Below are 20627 nucleotides of genomic sequence, written 5' to 3'. Positions count from 1 at the left end.
TGAAACGTTGGCATTTACTGAGATCATCATTTCTTATTGTGTGTTACTTTTACTATCATTGCCGTGTGTGTGTTATGTCCACTATACGTGTGTGTGTATGTTATGTCCACTATATGTGTGTATGTTATGTCCACTATACATGTGTGTATGTGTGTGTATGTTATGTCCATTATACGTGTGTGTATGTTATGTCTACTATATGTGTGTATGTGTGTGTGTATGTTATATCCACTATACGTATGTGTGTATGTATGTGTGTTATGTCCACTATACGTGTGTGTATGTTATATCCACTATACGTATGTGTGTATGTGTGTGTATGCTATGTCCACTATACATGTGTGTATGTGTGTTATGTCCACTATATATGTGTGTGTTATGTCCACTATACATGTGTGTGTATGTGTGTTATGTCCACTATATTTGTGTATGTATGTGTGTATGTTATGTCCACTATATGTGTGTATGTGTGTATGTTATGTTCACTATACATGTGTGTATGTGTGTGTTATATCCACTGTATGTGTGTGTATGTTATGTCCACTATACATGTGTGTATGTGTGTGTTATGTCCACTGTATGTGTGTATGTATGTATGTGTCTATGTTATGTCCACTATACATGTGTGTATGTGTATTATGTCCACTATATGTGTGTATGTATGTGTGTGTTATGTCCACTATACATGTGTGTATGTGTGTGTTATGTCCACTATTTATGTGTGTATGTGTGTGCATGTGTGTGTATGTTATGTCTACTATACATGTGTATGTATGTGTGTGTATGCCATGTATGCTTTACCAGCCCTGCTACCGCCCGACTCCCTTTAATTTTTTTTTTTTTTAATATTTATTTTATTTATTTATTCCCTTTTGTTGTCCTTGTTGTTTTATTGTTGTAGTTATTATTGTTGTTGTCGTTGTTGGATAGGACAGAGAGAAATGGAGAGAGGAGGGGAAGACAGAGAGGAGGAGAGAAAGATAGACACCTGCAGACCTGCTTCACCGCCTGTAAAGCGACTCCCCTGCAGGTGGGGAGCCGGGGTTCGAACCGGGATCCTTATGCCGGTCCTTGTGCTTTGCGCCACCTGCGCTTAACCCGCTGCGCTACAGCCCGACTCCCCCCTTTAATTTTTTTTTAATTGCCTCCCAGGTTATCACCGGGGCTCCATGCTGGCAATCACTTCTCCCTAGGGCTATTTCTTGCTTTTTTTTTTTTTTTCTTTCTAGTTTTTTGTTATATAGGACAGAGAGAAATTGAGAGAGGAAGGGAGTTAGATGATAGATAGATATTTAGATAGATAGATAGATAGATAGATTGATAGATAGACAGATAGATATAGGCAGACCTGCAGACCTGCTTCAACCGGGAATACCACCACGCACCCACCCACCCCATGTCCTAGTCAGTTTTATCTCATCTTTCATGTTCTCAGCAAATAATCTTTCTAATCATGACAGTCCTATGTTTACGATGAACTTCTATAGGAAATAACAGAAAACCCCTTCACTATGATAAATATATTCAGCCTTTCATGATCTACTTCCCACTTCCCAATCTGATTAACCCTCCCAGCAATCCCTTATCCTATATATCCTGCTATATCCAGGCCTATCCTATATATTTCTCTTTCAAAACATAGCTATATCGCAGTTATCACACTTTCATGCTTCTTTGACCTCCCCCCTCTCTCTCCAGGCTTCAGTAACTCCTCATGGTCTCTTAAAGTCACTGCAGTCAGCGACAACATTAGCTATAATATCAATTGATGACTTTCTCTTGGTCGAGAGAATAGTTTTCAAAGACAGTACAATGCATCCATCATCTTTTACAAGTTTCTAGAATACAGTATGCATTCTGCAAATATACGAATGGAATGAATGAATGAATGAATGAATGAATGAATGAATGAATGAGACATGACTCACCATTGGCCCCGGTTTTCCAGGCATACCATGTGCACCTCGTTGTCCCTGATTATGAGAAAAAGACACAAGACAGGCTAGTATGACATCTCCAGTCAGACTTGCCCAGAGTTTATTTGCTGGATTTTTTTTTATATAAAAAAGCTTGTGTTAAGTATTGAAGAATATATACCACAGTTAACTGACAGAGAGTCTAATTGAGTTGACACAAAATGTTCATTTATGTAATCCTAGCAAGATAGTGACAAGCACATATAACATGTAGCAACAAGAACGAGAAAAATCAAGATTGAGAGACAAAAACTGATGAAAATTATTGTGAGATTTTAATGTATCCCACATCAATGTGGACACCTTAGTCTTGCTAATAGCTATGTCATCTCAGAGAAGGAGTGACTTCTTTGTTAAACGGAAAATTAAACACACACACATAGAGAGAGAAGAAAACACATGGAAATTAAATTGTGGCGGATATTGTGAACAATGGCTCACAGTGGAGACCCACCCTCACAGAATGCCCTAAACTAAAAGATGTTAGCTGTTGGAGGACCCCTCTTTTTGTACAGATGACTGGCCCCATTCAAAACCAGTCTTTTTTTTTTTTTTCAAATGACTCTATTAGGAGGTTACTGGTTTATAGCAGTTGCTGACACACGGGTAAAAGATTGCATTTCCCTGTGCCCTGTGATATGTGTCTGCAATATATCCCAGCTCTGTAGTTACCAGAGGACTGGTAACCAGAAGTCTCTCTTGCAATTGCAATATAGTTTAATTTTTCCCTCGGGCAAACTCTGCTTCTTTTGTTTCTTCACAATCGAAGTTCCTGAGTGTGCTTGAGGCCTTTTTCTGGTTTAGGACTAGAAATGATGTAAGAAAACAAATTCTAAGATGGAATTTTGTTCTGTGGCATTAGGGTTCTACACAGTGCAACTCTACTGCCCCCAGCACATTCTCTGTCTCCCTCTCTCCCCCTTTTTTTTTTCTTCTTTTTTAAGATAGAGGTGAGCCAGCAAATACCTCACTTGGACAACAGACTGCTTTGTGATGTAAGTGACATAAGTTCAAGTCCTGCCGCCCCGCCCCCAAGGGAAGGCATTTTGGTGTTGTGACTTCTTTCCCTCTTTCTCTCTGTCTTCCTGTCTCTATCTGAAGAAGTCAGCCAGAACAGTAATGCCCCAGAGTTGATCCCAGATTGACCAAAACAGCAACAAAGAGATAAAGAGGGGGAGAGACAGAGAAAGAAGAGATGCCACATAACCTGCCATGAGTGTTGCCCCCATGTCATTCCTGGGGCTCAAACCCAGATTCCCACGTGTGGTACAATGTTCACGCTACTAGGTGAGTTTCCTCCCAGTCCATAACATTTTTAAGCTGGATTCCCACTGACCACCTGGTGGCAGAGGCTGCATCACTCTATGCGTGCTGTTGTGCTGTCGTAGCAAGTCCTGTCTCAGACAGTGACTGGGACAGGGCACGAGTGTAAAAGAAGGTACTCTGAATGGTACAGCCTAAACACTAATTATGAAGCAATTGCAGGGATCTTATTAAGGGAATTCACTAGAGAAAGACATTAAAAAGTTCGTAGTATTAATGATCAGTAAAAGACTCCATGACAACATTAAAAAATATTGTCATCTCCTACTCTGGAAGGAAGAGAAAGCTATAGATCAAATCTGGGACTTAATGATAAAGACAGATGAAATGCCCATGTTGAAGAGTCTGGTTTTTCATGGTCAGTGCCCTAGATTGGAATAAATGGGATTCTGAGTTGTGGGGTCAAAGGAACCCTCCTGCACTGAATGTCAATGGGTCCAACTTCTGTGGAGAACAGTCTGGAGAACTCTCAGAAGGCTAGAAATGGACCTACCCTATGACCCTGCAATTCCTCTCCTGGGGATAGATCCTAACGAAGCCAACACACCCATCCAAAAAGATCTGTGTACACCTGTGTTCTTAGCAGCACAATTTGTAATAGCCAAAACCTGGAAGCAACCCAGGTGTCCAACAACAGATGAGTGGCTGAGCAAGTTGTGGTCTATATACACAATGGAACACTACTCAGCTAGTAAAAACAGTGACTTCACCCTTCTCAGCTGATCTTGGATGGACCTTGAAAAATTCATGTTAAATGAAATAAGTCAGAAACAGAAGGATGAATATGGGATGATCTCACTCTCAGGCAGAAGTTGAAAAACAAGATCAGAAGAGAAAACACAAGTAGAACCTGAACTGGAATTGACATATCACACCAAAGTAAAAGACTCGGGTGGGTGGGTGGGGGGAGAATACAGGTCCAAGAAGGATGACAGAGGACCTAGTGGGGGTTGTATTGTTATCTGGAAAACTGGGAAATGTTATGCATGTACAAACTATTGTATTTACTGTCAAATCAAAAACATTAATCCCCCAATAAAGAAATTTTAAAAAATGGGACTCTGAGATTTGGCACTGGAATATCTAGGTTAACACACATACAATTTTTACAATCCCAGGGCCAAGGTGCACACATTACCTTACCTGGCTAAGTGCACACATTACAGTGCGCAAGGACCTGGGTTCAAGTCCCTGTTCCCCACCTGCAGGGGGAAAGCTTCACGAATGGTGAAGCAGGGCTACAAGTGTCTCTTTCTTTCTCTATCTCTCCCTCCCCTCACAATTTCTCTCTGTTTCTATCCAGTAACAGATAAATAGATACATACTTAAAAATATATATGAATTGTGTCCAAATTGAAAAAAAAAGTATTACAATCTCAGATTCCTTGAAGTTTAGGTGTTAATACAAGTGGCCCATTCCATGTGTCAGCATTTAGCTGGCTTGGCGACACTACAAAAACCTCTCCTTCACCAGATGCCATATGCCACCAGCACCATTCACATTCCTCATCACCAAGCTGGTAACTAGCATCTAGTCACCAAGTAACAGGGTGGAGGAAGTGCATTTCTGATGAAAGAGGAAAGAGACTCTGTACCAAAGACGTTGCAGAGTAGGACCCAAGAGAAGACAAGCTGAAGGTGCTGGGGAATAGAGCTGGAGGAAGTGCTATTCCTTGAGACACAGGTTTACAGCCAGTAAGGAGCCTGGGTACTGGCGTTAATATGAGAGAATGCTTTTTAGAAAAAAAGATGTCAAAGAACAATAGTCTCCGCTAAGTCAGGTAGAAATGCCAGAGCTGCTCTAGCAAATGACTTAAGAAGGCACAGAAAATTGCAGATACAATGTCAGATATGTTATGTAAGGCTTGATAAGGCATGAGCTGACCATACAATATTATCTACATTTCCAGAATGCTCTTATTACCAACGCAAGAATGCCAAGTGAGACAGACTTTTTGTCTTTTCACCAGAACCCTGTGGTACCACTGAGAAGTTCTAATATGGCTATATTCCAATTATATTCTATATTCTAATATGGTTATATTCCAGTTACATTCTGTATTTCTAATATGGTTACATTCTAATTATTTTCCATATTCTAACATGGTTATATTCCACAGACTCAAGGTGCTACAAAGGGACACTACAAATCAGGGATGCCTAATAAAGGTGATAGAATCTCACAAGTAGGTAGGCCTTAATTGTCAAAAGCAAAATTATTGCAAGTTAATGAACTTCAAGGCCAAAACATTAGCATGTGAAGTAAGGCTTCCAAAAAGCTGTGCTGAGAATTAATATAGCCCCCCCTTCCCAGGTTCAGGTTGCATGAGCAGGCAGCCCGGCTACTTCTCAAGCAATATAATTAAAAAATAAACTGAGGACAGGTTATCAGGAGACTCTGCTCTTTAAATGGATACACTTTTAACACCTTCCTCTTAGAACTGTGGTAAACCAGAGCTCAAGAAGCTTATAGGAATGCCTGATATGTAATTAGGGTCTGATCAATGTGCCCGTAACTATAACTTCATTACTATTCCCAAACTTACATTTTTCCATAGACTACATGCCATAGGTTTTCATAACTTTCTTCATCTCTGTATTCAATAGGCAACACATAGTATTTTTTTAATGCAGTATGGTTTTATAAGATGTTAACTTTAAGAGAAGGCAGGGGGAAGGTGATTGAGAACTTTCTATTATGCTTATAACTTTTCTGTGAACCTATATTTATTTTTCAATAAATACAAGAAAATTAAGTAGGTGAGCAATACTATTAGTTTGATTTAAAAGCATGTTTAACTCATTAGAGAGAACTAAAATACACATACTTACAGGAGCACCCTGTGGTCCCAGTCTTCCCCTCTCTCCTGGCATCCCCCTGGGGCCCTGAAGGTTACACAGAGAAAAACCAACAGTTTGAATCACCTTAATTGAACTTGAGGGTAGTGTGACAAACGACTCAGTTCAACTGAGAATCAGTATGTTTATACACACACACACACACACACACACACACACACACACACACACCCCACACACCACAGTGCTTCAAAAGGTGATTTGGGGCTTGAAAATATCTTCACCTTTGGAGATTTATAATCTCCTATTTAAATAGATTTCACTTAGCCTAACTTTAATAGATTAAGTCTACAATAATCCTGATTTGAACTGAGTATAGAAAATAAAAAGACATATCAACAATTAAGAATAAAAACAGATCTTCTTCACTTGTAGGATATTTAAAAATAAGTAACAGTGCGGCAAAAGGGTGACTGAAATCAAAGAAATCTCAAAGTTCTAATGCAGAACTGAAGTCACCAAAGGCAGGGAGGTAAGTAGCAAGGGAAGAGAAGAAGAAACAAAGAAATAGCAAAGAAATAAATGGATACGAACCAGAGGACCCATGGCACCCATTGGACCTGTAGGACCAGCTTCACCCTAAAGCAAACATTTGATTACTTTGCAGTAGAAGAAGCCTACAACTGATACTCATATCACTTTGTTCCATGGGTGTCATTTAAGAACCATTTTCAATGTGGATATCTGAAAAGCATACTTGCAATGAAGGACCTTGAAATTCTGTATTAGCTTTTTTTTAAAAAAAAAAGTTTAACTCCTATATAAATAAGTCTAAAATAAAATTGAGAACTTAAACAAGATGACAATTTATTGCATGTATTCGCACTAACTGGAGTCAAAATGATATTAGATTTCACTATCTGCTGAGACTTTAGCTAAAGTATAACCTTACAAATATAAAACAAACTATAATGCTCCTTTAATATATATTATAGGAAGCATAGAAATAGAAATTACATATATTATGCTGACTTCCACTAAGAAGGCCTGTGCACTTCCTCCACGTTCTGATTCCTTCTCAATATAAATGTGCCTTTGGGAGAAAAAAAAAAAAATGGATGACCAGGAATCTCTGGAATGTAAAAGACACTGAATAACATGGTTAATAAAACATGGAAACCGTTCAGATGTCTTCAAAGAAGACAAAACGATGTTGATCTTTAAGAACATAGATGAATTTGGAGGCTGGGAGCAAAGTCAGGTTATGTTTTATATCCTGGTAAATATAGTTATTTACAAGATTAATCAATTCTTACACATATTTTTCTCCCGAACTTTTTAAGGTCGTTGTAAGATACTGGTAGTTACTCAGAACAGAACCAACATGTTAAAGTGAGGTTACCCTTATGGCCCATATAATCACCTTAGAACCAGTAGCTCCAACTTCACCTTTGGGTCCATCAAGGCCTTTGTGTCCCTGAGGAAAAAGAAAAGACGAATTTGTGCTTTATCTTTTTATTTTCCCTCCGAAGTATAACAAAAGGGACAAAAACAAGCTTACAGAAAGTATCTTATAAAAATGGATCTCAAGTCTAAAGTCAATTATCCAAAATGTATGTTCTAAGTCCTCAACCTAAAACTCAAGAATTATTATAATAGGGTTTCTACTATGCTTTAAATAAACATTACTGTTTTCTGTTTTTTGGGTTTTTTTTTGTTTTACTTTTGTGCCTTCATCTGCAGCTACAAATAAAAACAAATGATAGCTTTAGAGCAAATAAACAGCTAAGGACTTCATATAGTTAGACAGCAGGTGTTATATTGAGAAGTGATGCAAGAAATAATAACTTGTGCAGAAGTTCTAATCAGAAGTGCAACTATTCTAAATAGAGGCGAGTGGGTAGATGCAGACTGAGTAGCATCTTTTCAGACAGCCAGATTATAGAAAACAGATGATCAGATACGCAGATGCCAGTAGCGATACTCAATTTCTGCGTGTGCACACAGCATGTAATAGGTATTTACTACCTGGAATTATAAAGAGAGAAGCACTGGACAGCTTTCTGAGTCTCAGTTTGCAGTGACCCAGTGAACTCTGGCATCTTGTCTCTCTAGTATTTGTCAGGTGACAAATGAAATTGTAAAGCACTTTAAGGTAACGTTTCCCAGACCCTGCTTAGTGAGTCGGAGTATCTGGAAGGATTATAAAAGATTGAACTTACTCGATGACCCTTCAGGCCTGGGAGACCAGGAGCCCCAGGAAACCCTCGAGCTCCCTGGGGGAGGCAGGGAGGACAGACAAAACAATTTGAGTCATTAATAAAAACAGGAAATTGTTGAATATACATTCTTTTAAAAGACTTCTGGTATATTAGTTTTTCATCTGCATACCCAAGAAAGAGGAAGTGCATATTTTTACCTGTGAAAATTCATTTGGCTGATCAGATTAGTAAACCTAACACAGTTATTAGAAATGAAAAAGTGGGTTTTCATTTTCTATTTAGTACGAGGTAAACGATGCATAAAGTTTGAAGAAGTTAATAAGCTATTGATTCACTTAACCAATTCATATCCCCCATATACATTATGTTTCTTTTCTACTGAATATGTTATTTCCTCATTTACTTTTTCTTAAATATTGAAAATCACCAAAGTGTCTCTAGAACACTGTACTTTAAAATTCTCTCGTCTGAGCTGGGGAGACAGTGTAATGGATATGTAACAAGAATGGAATGGATGAATAAGCAACTCAATAAAGAACTTCATAGGATAAAGACAAAGCAATAATTTTTCTGTGACGGCAGAGGAACAGTTTCTATAGAAATGGGGGTATATAAGGGTGCATAAAACCATGTTCTCCAAACAAATCAAGTCCCACTAATCCTTCCTTTTAAGCCACCCAGCTTAGATATTCTTTCACTTGGAGAACTTCCTTCATGGCGCTGGGTGGTGGCGCACCTGGTCGAGCACACGTGTTACAATGCACACATCCATCCCCACATCCCAAGCAGAAATCCCAGTGTATCTCCAGCCACATTTGCCGGGAATTACTGTGTTAACATGATTTCACAGAACTTTAGAGCTCTGGTGTACAAGGGAAGTCTCATGTGACTCCATCTCTCAAGAAAATGAACCAGATGTTCTAGTGCTCATAAAACATTCTCATTCCGCTGACCCAAGAATGTCATCACACCCCAATCACACATTATTGCACTGAACTTGGAGAGTGTATCTGGGACATGCTGGCAAGCACACTTCCTCCCAACGGAGGGCCCATGCTGTGAGTCTGTGCAAGAGTGCAGCAGGATGAACGAACGAACGAGAGGGATATCTGTACTAATGACTAAACCTCCTGCCTCCCAGGCTGACAGGGAGGGGAGGAAAGAAAGCAGGAGCTGGGGAAATTCATACTGTATGTGAAGCTAAAACTTTGCGAGTGAGCAAAGAAAGATGGACTGAGTATAACCAAGTGCCTCACATCCTTATTTCTGACGGAGTGAGTTGTCAGCGACCTAGTCCTTCAGGGAGCTTTGTAGAGGGGGCAAACAGCTGTGTGAGGAACACTGCCAACCACTGTATCTTGTCAGGAGATCTTAGGAACCAGAAAAATCAATCAGGCGTTTCAGTCAACAATAGGGTTTCAAGAGTAGTTGAAGAGTCATCCTATTCATAGTTTACTGTGTCTAGCTCATTAAAAAAGGAAGTCAATCAACTTAAATTGTTTCTGGTAAGTGAGCAGTACAAGGTAAAATATTTTAGAAGATAAATAGGATTGGAAATTTGTGAAATGAAAATAGGTCACACCAGTGACTTATCTAAAAGATCTGATATGTGGGTCTTTCCTTCTGTATGTCTCTTTCTCATTAAAAGATTAAATAAAAATAGAGTCTTAAAATATTTTTAGAAGAAGGAGGGGGGCTGGGGAGTCAGCTTATGCAGAAAGACTTTCATGTCTGAAGCTCCCAGGTTCCAGGTTCAATCCCCAGGACTTGCATAAAGTAGAGCTGAACAGTACTCTGATCTCTTTCTCTCTCCTCTCTCTGTATCTTTCTCATTAACATAAAATAAATAAAACATACATTAAACTTTAAAAAATCTTCTACTCAGTTTGTAACAAACACACATCATGTAATGATCTATTTCCCTAACTCCAGAAACATCATTAAGTGTCGCCAGTGCAAGGCAGGGAATTGCAATTAGCTATCACGGTGACAAAACGTCCCACCTGACAATGGCTGAAAGGAACATACATTTGGTGGCAATGTCTAATGTGCATGCAATGCAATGAATCACAAGTCAGCTGTAATGTCCTCCAAATCCTGACGCCTGTCTTTATGCCGTTGTATTGGTGAGAACAAACTTACCGGAGATCCTGCAAATCCCACTTCACCAGGATTTCCATTTCGACCAGGTTCACCCTTTATAGAAAGAAAAAGAAAAAAGAAAAGAAAAAAAAAAAAAGCAATGAGGAGAGATAAGTTAAATATGTTCTTCTGAGACTAGATGGCAAATCAACTGAAAGTAATACTTCTTTTAGAAGGATCATGCTCTGTGCTCCTGAGACGCTCAAACACTGAACTCTAAACCTGCTATCTGTTTCTTAGGCCACCTCACTCCAGCAAGGCAGCTTGTGGAAGTTTTACTATTTAATCCAGAAGCAGAAGTGAATTACACTGTTTTGACCTACTTGCACCTAAAGAACTACAAAATGTAGGGCCTAGGTGCTGGCACACCTAGTTAAGTGCACACATTACAGTGTGCAGGGACCCAGGATCAGTCCCTAGTCCCCATCTGAACGGGGAAAGCTTCACGAGTGGTAAGAAAGGGCTGCAGGTGTCTCTCTGTCTCTTTCCTTCTTTACCTCCTCCTCCCTCTCAATTTCTCTCTGTCTCTACCCAGTACTAAATAAATATAATTATAATCTTTAAAAATTAAAAAAGAACATTTATAAAAATACAAACACATGCAATGTAATTTATATAAACATGTGCTACTGAATTGAGACAGTAATTCCTAAAATATTATTGGCCATTTCTTTTTTTGTGATATTCTCTTAAGAGTTATAGTCTGTGCAATCTGCATACATAAATCTCATAACACAAAAAGAGAAAATATTCACTTGGTTTATATCACACAGGAATTTATAGTGTACCCATAATTTGATCCTCAACTCTGTTACTACTAAGAAAAGAATCAAGAAGCATACATCTGTTCTTGTACTCTGTTCTCTGATCACAGGCTCTTAATGTTAAGATCTAAAGTTAAATATAAACTGTAAACAGCCAAGTGAAAAAATGTCTTCCCCATCATTGGAGATCAATGGTGACACCATTATATCCTATTTAGAACATTTATTTAATCTTCACTAAATCTCATAATCACCTTTTTATCATGCAGTCAACCTATTTTTTCTTAGAACCACTTCTGGAATTCCATCAGCAAAGACCAAAACTAATATGGCAAGAATTCTTAATATTTCATTGAGAAACATATGGATAATCTAGAGGCCACAGGAAAAATACGGTGTCTACAAATACTGGGCCAGCAAAAGGAAGAGCATTTTTAGATTCGGGAAATTCTCATTCTGAGTTCTGCAGTTTTGACTGACTTAACGAGAACAGAATATGAGTAGGGAGATGAAAATCAAGGAGTCATATTCATGTTCTCACTGCAGTAAGCTCTTAACCCTTCAGACTTTCAAGGCAAGTTGGAGCATGGCAGCTTACGTCTTCGCCAGGTTTCCCAGGAGGGCCCTCCGGTCCACGCGCACCGACTGGACCCTAGGAAGTAAACAAAAGAAAGAGGCAAAAATATTCACCTCCAGCTATCACTGTATAATCCAAAATGTTATTGAGTCAAATGGAGGTATGAGATAAACAGTTTTACTACTGCTCTGAATTTTATTTATACTCTTAAGATCATATGCTTTAAGGGGAAAAGTTTAATTTCGCAAATGCAACACATCCATGGTTACCTGCTGATCGATTCTGAAGCCTCAGAATATTTGTATACTCTGTCATAAGAAATAATACAATTTAAGCACAGTCTAGGATACATGGCTTCTGAACTGGACTGTGAGTCCTTGATATGTTAGAAAAGAACTAGTAAAACAAGCAGCGCAGTGTCATTATAGCAGTAGGCATATATTTAGCTGGGTCTACACGATCACTTGATATTACCATGGGTCCAGGTTCACCAGGCTCTCCTGGAGGTCCTGTAGGGCCAGCACCACCCTAAAAGGGAGATAGACGATATAATACAAATTACACGTACAGACCAAACGATACGTCCTGTGTTCTTCCCAATACTGCAGAGTTATTAAGAACTGCTGGCTCTACCACTTTTCCTGCTGTGTGAGTTGCATACAGTCTCACTGCATCTTAGTTTCACAATCTGTGAAGAAGGGAGACACAACCTACTTGACTGTCCTCAACCTTTAGATAACTCACATGTGTTAATTACTGAGAATAAGTTTAGACACAGTGCTCAATCAATGGTAGCTATTATCATGAACACTACCATCAATATATTTTTAATACTTCTATTCATTTATTTATTGGATAGAGACAGCCAGAAATCAAGAGGAAGGGGGAGATAGAGACGGGGAGAGACAGAGAAACACCTGCATTCCTGCTTCAACACTTGTGAAGCTTTCCCCCTGGAGGTAGGGACCGGGGGTTTGAACCTGGGTCCTTGTACACAGTAATGTAAGCACTTCATAAGGTGAACCACCACGTGGCTCCCATCAAGATTATTAAGATCTTCACCTTCGGGGCCGGGCGGTGGTGCCCCTGGTTGAGCACACATGTTACAGTGCTCAAGGACCTGAGTTCAAGTCCCCGGTCCCCACCTACAGGGGGAAAGCTTTGCAAGTGGTGAAGCAGGGCCACAGGTGTCTCTCTTTCTCTCTATCTCTCCTACCCCCTTGATTTGTGGCTTGTCTCTGTCCAATAAATAAAGATAATGAAAAGTTTTAAAAAAAAAAAAAAGAAAAAGATCTTCACCTTCACCATTGACAACTACATTTTCTATTCACTAATAGGCATGCTTTTACATGGTTTGAAGAAAAGCTCAAATGTATAACAGTAACAACACGGTATTTTGGAGTTCAGGAATATTTTCTCTAGAAAACTTTGAGAAAAAAATCAAGGTAGCTCTAAATCATTATTTTATTGACACCATACAGAAAATATAGTTTGGTACTGCATGTTTTTTAAGATTTGTGTCGTGATGGCCTTGACTTCTACTTCCAGTAATGCCACGTTACAAGACAAAAGCCTTCTATGGCCTGGTTGTATAGTCTCCTAGTTGAGACATAGCCAATTATGAGCGTATTCAGCATGAAAAGAGATACTACTCTTGTTTAAGAAACAAAGGCGCATAAAAATGCTTCATACTGGAGTCGCTCAAAGAAGCAAGATGATAAAACGTTAAGCCTGTGAAGATACTAAAAAAACATATTGCATATATTTGAGTGAAAATTAACTGAATGCAGTTTACTGAGCGCAAGCACTGCAGTATTTACTTTAATGGTCAGTGAGAAGCAATCATGAATGTATTCGTATTTTCCCCCCTTTTCTTATACTTTATGCCACAGCTTGGAATTTAATTACAAAAAGACTTACTTGTTGTCCTTGTAAACCCTGAGGTCCTCTTGGGCCAATGGGACCCTTAAAAACAAACGAGAAGAAAAATTACATTGTGTTGATGACAATTAGGTCGAGCATTTCAAAAATGTTGAAACAGTTTTAGAGTCTGGAAAAGCAAAGCATTCACAAGGGAGATGATGGTATCCTCCATCTGTATTCCACTGGAACGCCGCTAATTCCAAGAGAATTAACATTTGAACAATACTTGGACAGATTTTATGCACACCCTCAGTGTCTAAAGAGAAATGAACACTATGCCTTGTACACACCCAATGTCTTGGGGGAAAATACACACAAAGACATAAGGAATGATTCTTTGAAATCAGAACATTCAAAAAAATAAAAATCTTAGTGGGCATAAAATCATTATCAAACTGTGTAATCAGTTCATTCTTCAGTCCCACAAAAGATAACTCTCATAACTTAAAAGAACAAGTTGAATTAAAGACTTATGAAGTGTGGTCCGGGAGGTGGCACAGTAGATAAAAGCACTGGACTCTCAAGCATGAGGTCCTGAGTTCAATCCCCAGCAGCACACGTACCAGAGTGATGTCTGGTTCTTTCCCTCTCTCTCTCTCTCTCTCTCTCTCTCTCGCCTTCTATCTTCCTCATTAATATGTAAATAATTTTTAAAAAAAAAAAAAGACTTGTGAAGCTATCAACAATAATGAGTATATTTTTCCCATTACCTGGGGCACTGAGTTCTTTCCTTCATAGCATACATTTACAGTTCTACACTGACTTTACACATTTAAAAATAAAATGATTGCACTGAAGTACAACAAAGGAAACAAAATTCACATAACCAAGTAAAAATGGAAATAGCTTATGACCCAGCACCACCACCCCTAGGCACGTACCCAAAGAACATGGAAGCACTGACTCCAAAGGATATATGTGCCCCTGTGTTCATAACTGCATTACTCGCAATAGCCAAAATACGGAAGCAACTTCAACACCCAGTGACAGTTAGTTGATGGATACAGAAGTTATGGGGACACAGATGTACGTGTCGCAGATGCGTGGCTAAGGAAGCTGTGATCGCTAAATACAATGGGACGGAGAGACGGCATGCTGGTTGAGCACACACATGACTGTGTGCAAGAACCCAGGTTCAAGCACCCAGTCCCCACCTACAGGTACAGGGAGGAAGCTTCAGGAGCAGTGAAACAATGCTGCAACTCTCTTCCTCTCTCAATTTCTCTCTGTTTCTACCCAAAATAAATAAGATCTATTTAAAGCCGTAAAGGTTTTAAAATGTTGTTTAAAATGATGAATTCCTCTTTGTTTCATCTTCCTCATCTTAGATGGAACATGCAGGGAGCATGTTAAATGAGATAAGCCAAATACTGGTGACCTCATTCCATCGCTGAAACTTAAGAAACTAGGACAGAGAGGGAAGACAGAGTAAAACTTGGACTGAGTGTGGTATATTGCACCAAAGCAAAGGACTTTGGGGAAGGAAGGAAGGGCAGGGGAAAAGTAGAAGGAGCCTTGGTGCCCTGGTGAGTGGTGGTGGCGAGGATCCAACTGGGGAGGACTGGTTTTCAGACACATAACATGAGATGAGAAAGTCTACCTACGTATCATAACAACTGTACTGGAGACCATTAACCCCCCCCCCCCATAAAGTTATTTGGAAAAAAAAAGTTACAGGCCATATATTCAATGGAATACCACTCGCAAGTCCCAAAAGTTGAGATTGTATCATTAGGAGTGAAATGGACTGAACTAATGCTAAGTGATAACTGAATAGATCATAGACCAATTATCAAATGGTTTTGCCCATATGTAGAATAAATATAACTAAAGCAAATAGACTTGTAAAATTAAACAGTGATACAACTGTCTCTTAGACTCTGAAGACTGGGGTGTCTGGCGAGGGGGTGTTGACAGAAGTTTTAAATGTGTTTTAGATGATATATAATACTTCTTAGTTAACTCTCTTTTTATGTGTTTTTTTTTTAATGTCAACAGAGTTTGCGCTTACCACAGAGCCAGGCATCAAGCCTACTTGACTTCCAAGTCCAGACTTTTCATCCAGTCCAGCCATTTGAGCTGAAAATGGCTGTAAAGGAAAGTATTCACATCATTTCCACAGTAAAGGACATATGAACATAATTTTTTAAAAAAGGAGAGATGTATATTCTCAAGATTCCCTGTGACTGGCTCTTTCGAGAACTGTTTTAAACTTTTGACTTTAAAGCAAGAAAGAAGATTCGAGGCGTTACTCCCTACATGTGGATCTTAATCAACTATTCTCTTCAGAGCATTTTAAAACAAAGCTGCTTCAGAATAACCACAGCGATGTCCGTTGCTTGATAAAAACGTGGGTCATTCTGTTAAGTACTCAGCCAGTCTAATTGATTTCAGGTTTAAATCTTATCTGATATTCTTCCATGAGTAGGACATGCCGAACATCTGAACAAAGTCTAAATGATACCCTTAAAACATCTGTAATATGGATTCCAGATTCCATTTGAATTTATTTTACTTAAAGGACATTCTTCTTTCTTTGTTTTTGACCAGTAAACTTTAAACTGTATTTACATCAGTTGATAAACATGTATAATCTTTTTAATGAATGCTTGACCGTTCCAAATGTAGATATAACAACTTTTATCTATTCACTTCCAAAAAAAGTGTCCATAATAGTTCTATTAATTTCAAAAATGTCATGGCAGGAGAATGCATGTATTTACTTTAATAATGGATTGGCAAGTAAATCTCTAAGTGGTTGGGAAACACAGGCATAAATTTTTGTAAAATAAACATTTTTCAGGGCTTCATATGTTCAAATGGTTATGTGAACCATCCATAAGTTCCCAGCCTTTCACTCGGTTCAGAAATATAGAAAGATGTTCTGTTTCCTCTGACTTCCAATAGGAAACTAAAATTCAGGAAAAAAAAAATCAGATAGCCTCCCTTGGTGTGGGAAGTGTGGTACTCTGAGCTGAGAGAAAGAAGCAGAGATATTCCTTTCTCTTCAGTTCACAGCAGCAACAATGTCAGTTACCCTTCAGGATCAGCAGGATGGACATATTTTACAGAGTCAAGAAGTGACAGAGAGCAATGTAAAAAAAGATCTGGAAACAGCTACTTTTCATTTTCCAACAATTCCCCATGGGTTTCATAGTTTTGCTGTTGCTCACGGGGGCCCTGCATTCACTTAGCTGCATTTAGAGTCAAAGATAAACATCTAAGCTAACACAATTGAGAACGCTAGATGCTAGCCATAAATCGAGATCTTGACTGTTTAAACATGACCATTAGCGATGTACACAACTCACCCTGCTCATGCCATCGGGGCCTGGATGGGATGGGTGTCCGGGAGGCCCTGGGGCGCCAGGCTGACCAGGAACGCCTGGCTCTCCATCAATTCCCTGAGGACCGCGAGGACCCTGGCAAAACAAGTCGGTGAGAATTAAAGCCTATTGCCAAACACGTTCTGGTTAGAGCGCTCAACAGCATAGAGGTCTTAGATAGATGGTTCATTAACTTAAAAAATGGTAGCCATGGCTAGAAAAAGGACCAGAAAGCTGGATCAGGGAAGAGAGCAGCTCCCAAATATGGGAAAGGTGTATACACGCTCCCAGATGGATGAAGAATAGGAAAGTTACCAGAGGAGGGGACAGGATGCGGAGTTCTGGCGGTGGGAATTGTGTGGAGTTGTGCCCCTCTTATCCTATGGTTTTTGTCTGTGTTTCCTTTTTTATCAATAAAAACTATATTAAAAATGGTAGCCATACTGTATGATTCCAATCATGACTTTCTGGAAAATGCAAAACTATGGAGACAATAAAAAGTTTTCCAGGGATTAAGGTTGGTGGTACAGGATTAACAGACCAAGCATAGAAGATTTCGGGGGTAGTGAAATGAAAAATACAGGGTGTATTATATAATGGTGACTGCACCCAGCATAAAATGCTTCCAAACCCGTAAAATGTACAACCCCAAGAGAGAACCCCAGAATATTATCTGTCCCACAGTGGAATGTCAATAAATGGGAAAGGGCTGAAGCAGGAAGAACATGGGAACTCCCTGTACCTTCATCTCAGTGTGGACAGAAACCTGACAAGACTTTCTTTTAACTACTGTCTTGGACTGGTGAGACAGCACCACCAAGAAACACAACAGGCTTTCATGCCTGAGGTGCCAGAGGTCATAGGTTCAGTCCCCGGGATCACCTTCACTCACGGCTGAGCAGTACTTTGTGTAAAGAAAAAGAAACAGTTCATGAAGATGAATTAATTTCAAGAGATGAAAAAAAATCATTCATCTGGATAGTGAGCACAGCACATGTTAGAGCTTGGTCCCCACCACAGTGGAGGAATCTTTCAGACTGCTGTATTTTTCCCTCTCTATTTCTTCCTTCCTTCCTTCCTTCCTTCCTTCCTTCCTTCCTTCCTTCCTTCCTTCCTTCCTTCCTTCCTTTCTTTCTTTTTTTCTCTTGCCTCCAGGGTTATTTCTGGGGCTCAGTGCATGCACTATGAGTCCACTGTTTCTGGAGGCCATTCCTCCCATTTTGTTGGCCTTATTATGTCCTTGTTGTTGTTGGATAGGACAGAGAGAAATGGAGAGAGGAGGGGAATACAGAGAGGGGAAGAGAAAGACAGACACCTGTAAACCTGCTTCACCGCCTGTGAAGTGACCTCCCTGCAGGTGGGGAGCTGGGGGCTTGAACCGGGATTCTTACTCGGGTCCTTGTGCTTTGTGCCAAGTGTGCTTAACCCACTGCGCTACCTCCTGGCCCTTTTCCTATTTCTATATTCAAAAAATGTCAGATTGGGATGGTTGGAAGCCCACAATGAACCAAAAGAAAAAAAATTCTTAAAAGAATGGTTATCTAGGGGCCAGGTGGTGGCGTACCTGGTTGAGCACACATGTTACAATGAGCAGGGGCCAGGTTCAAGCCCCAGTCCCTACCTGCAGGGAGAAAGCTTCACAAATGGTGAAGCAGGGCTGCAGGTGTCTCTCTGTCTCTCACCCTCTCTATCCCTCCCTTCCCTCTCGATTCCTGACTGCCTCTATCTAAAAAATAAATTAAGATAATTTTAAAAAAAGAACAGTTATCTAGAATTGGGGAAATAGTTCAGCATTTTCAGAGCACAGAACTTACATGCCAGAGGCACCAGAAGTCCCAGGCTCAGTCCTCTGCTTTGCTCTATGCCAGAGATAAGCAGCGCTTGAACCTCTTCTCTCTTACTCTCTTACACATAAAAATAAGTGAGATCTGAAGAATAAAGTCTATGTAGCGGTCTAGCTACTGTCAGCTCTGCCGACACTGCCAACTTCAGCACTCGTCACAGCCTTTGAAACATGGCAGGTTCTGGCTTAGAACTTTACTTCTGATGTGTTTCAATCCCCAGTAGTCAGGGACAGACAATTAAATTCGCCTCATTGTTGTTGTAGAATGTGCTTTACGTGGTTGAGTTTTGCTGTTCAGGGAGATTTGATCAACAACAACTTCTAAATTCATTTGTCTATATTACATTTTGGTATATGTGCTTACTTAACAGCCTACCTCTAAAAAAAAATTATGTGAAGTTTCCTTGCTTGGAGTTTGTTGAGTTTTTTCATTTTCATCTTAATGATTTCTTGTGCTTTGCAAAGCTCCTGCCACATAGCAGGAAGTCAATATGGATACTTGTTATATCTTCACATTCCCATTCTCTGTACTAAGTGACTTGAGGTCTGATACTTTGTTTTCTTTGCCACTCCCAAAGGTAAATCAGACCAATGAGACACAGAGGCAAAGCTTCAGTGACTCAGCCAAGTGTAGAGGAGTGAGCAATGGTTTCTGGCTGCCAAATTCCTCCCTCCTCAGCCTACATTCTGAAGACAGCTTGGGGAATAGCCACGTCCTCAGCCTGGAAAGCCTCAGAGCCCTGACTGTGTCACTCCCACAATGCATGCCATGTATCTTCAGGGGGCTTATGTCTGAAAGGTCTTAACAGATTTCAAAAGAAAATAACAGACCAAAGAACTCAAAAACACATACAATTTTACACTGAGAATAGAAAATCAAGAAAATGATGGGAAATGAAATGGAGTTTAACAGTAACAGCAGCTTTTCAAGTCTAAACATGAGGACCTATTCAATGCAAGAAGCCATTGAAATCTGACTCAACAGAGGAAAATATAGGACAAGTTGATATGGAAGAGGGGGTATTTGCACTTGGCAGTTTGAGGGGTCTAATACCATTCAGAAACGTCACGAGTGTATCTCAAGATAGTCACACTCTTCTATGAATGGTTTACTTCTGGGCAGAAATTTTATCTATTCAATTAATAGAGAAGCTAGCCTGAAATTTAACATTTTGAAAAATAATTTCTCAGAAAAGTATATTCAACCTTAAAAAAAAAATCAAGCCTTTTCTCATTACTAGACCCTACACATTTACTGCATTCTTTGTATTATGCAAAGTGAAGGCCAATTTTAACTGGTGTTTAATTGCTGGATTATACACATGTGGAGTAGGCAGCTTCGTAGACAGTCAGACCTGCACATAGAGTCTGATGTAGAAAACTCACTGTGGTTTTGAAATGTGGAATTACTTAATGATAGCCAGGTGTGGTGAAACATCAAGAAGATAATTAAATTAAAAAAATAAATAAAGAGCATTCTAGCTCCAGAAATGTCCAAATGCAAAATCACAATTTACAATTATGTCCGTGGAAGCAGAGAGAGATTTTGGCAATTTTAATTCTAAAGAAAGAAATAAGTGTATCCTTCCCTGAGCCCTCTGTGATTATCAATCATGTTTCATTCTGCTCTGAAAATAACCCGTTTTTTAAACTTATTTTATGACGCATTATTTGCTACTATGGCTTCTTCTCTAAACAGCCTGCATTAACTACTAACATACAAAACAATATC

The 20627-nt window shown here is 39.4% G+C and overlaps 1 protein-coding gene across 1 annotated transcript in view; it reads right to left on the bottom strand.

Annotated features, from left to right (window-relative positions):
* Positions 1–20627, bottom strand: part of COL5A2 (collagen type V alpha 2 chain) — a 159643-nt gene that overhangs the window by 50070 nt on the left and 88946 nt on the right. The window contains exons 7-17 of the mRNA XM_060177594.1: positions 17038–17148; positions 15738–15815; positions 13724–13768; positions 12278–12331; positions 11825–11878; positions 10463–10516; positions 8321–8374; positions 7522–7575; positions 6693–6737; positions 6132–6185; positions 1929–1973 (exon numbers count right to left, since the gene is read on the bottom strand). Coding sequence (XP_060033577.1) covers positions 1929–1973; positions 6132–6185; positions 6693–6737; positions 7522–7575; positions 8321–8374; positions 10463–10516; positions 11825–11878; positions 12278–12331; positions 13724–13768; positions 15738–15815; positions 17038–17148 — 648 coding nt within the window. The remainder of the gene's footprint in view (positions 1–1928; positions 1974–6131; positions 6186–6692; positions 6738–7521; positions 7576–8320; positions 8375–10462; positions 10517–11824; positions 11879–12277; positions 12332–13723; positions 13769–15737; positions 15816–17037; positions 17149–20627) is intronic.

Source organism: Erinaceus europaeus, chromosome 18 (assembly GCF_950295315.1).
Source record: "Erinaceus europaeus chromosome 18, mEriEur2.1, whole genome shotgun sequence".
Classification (NCBI taxonomy): domain Eukaryota; kingdom Metazoa; phylum Chordata; class Mammalia; order Eulipotyphla; family Erinaceidae; genus Erinaceus; species Erinaceus europaeus.
Note: the sequence above shows the minus strand (reverse complement) of the source record. Positions and strands in the feature narration are given on the sequence as shown.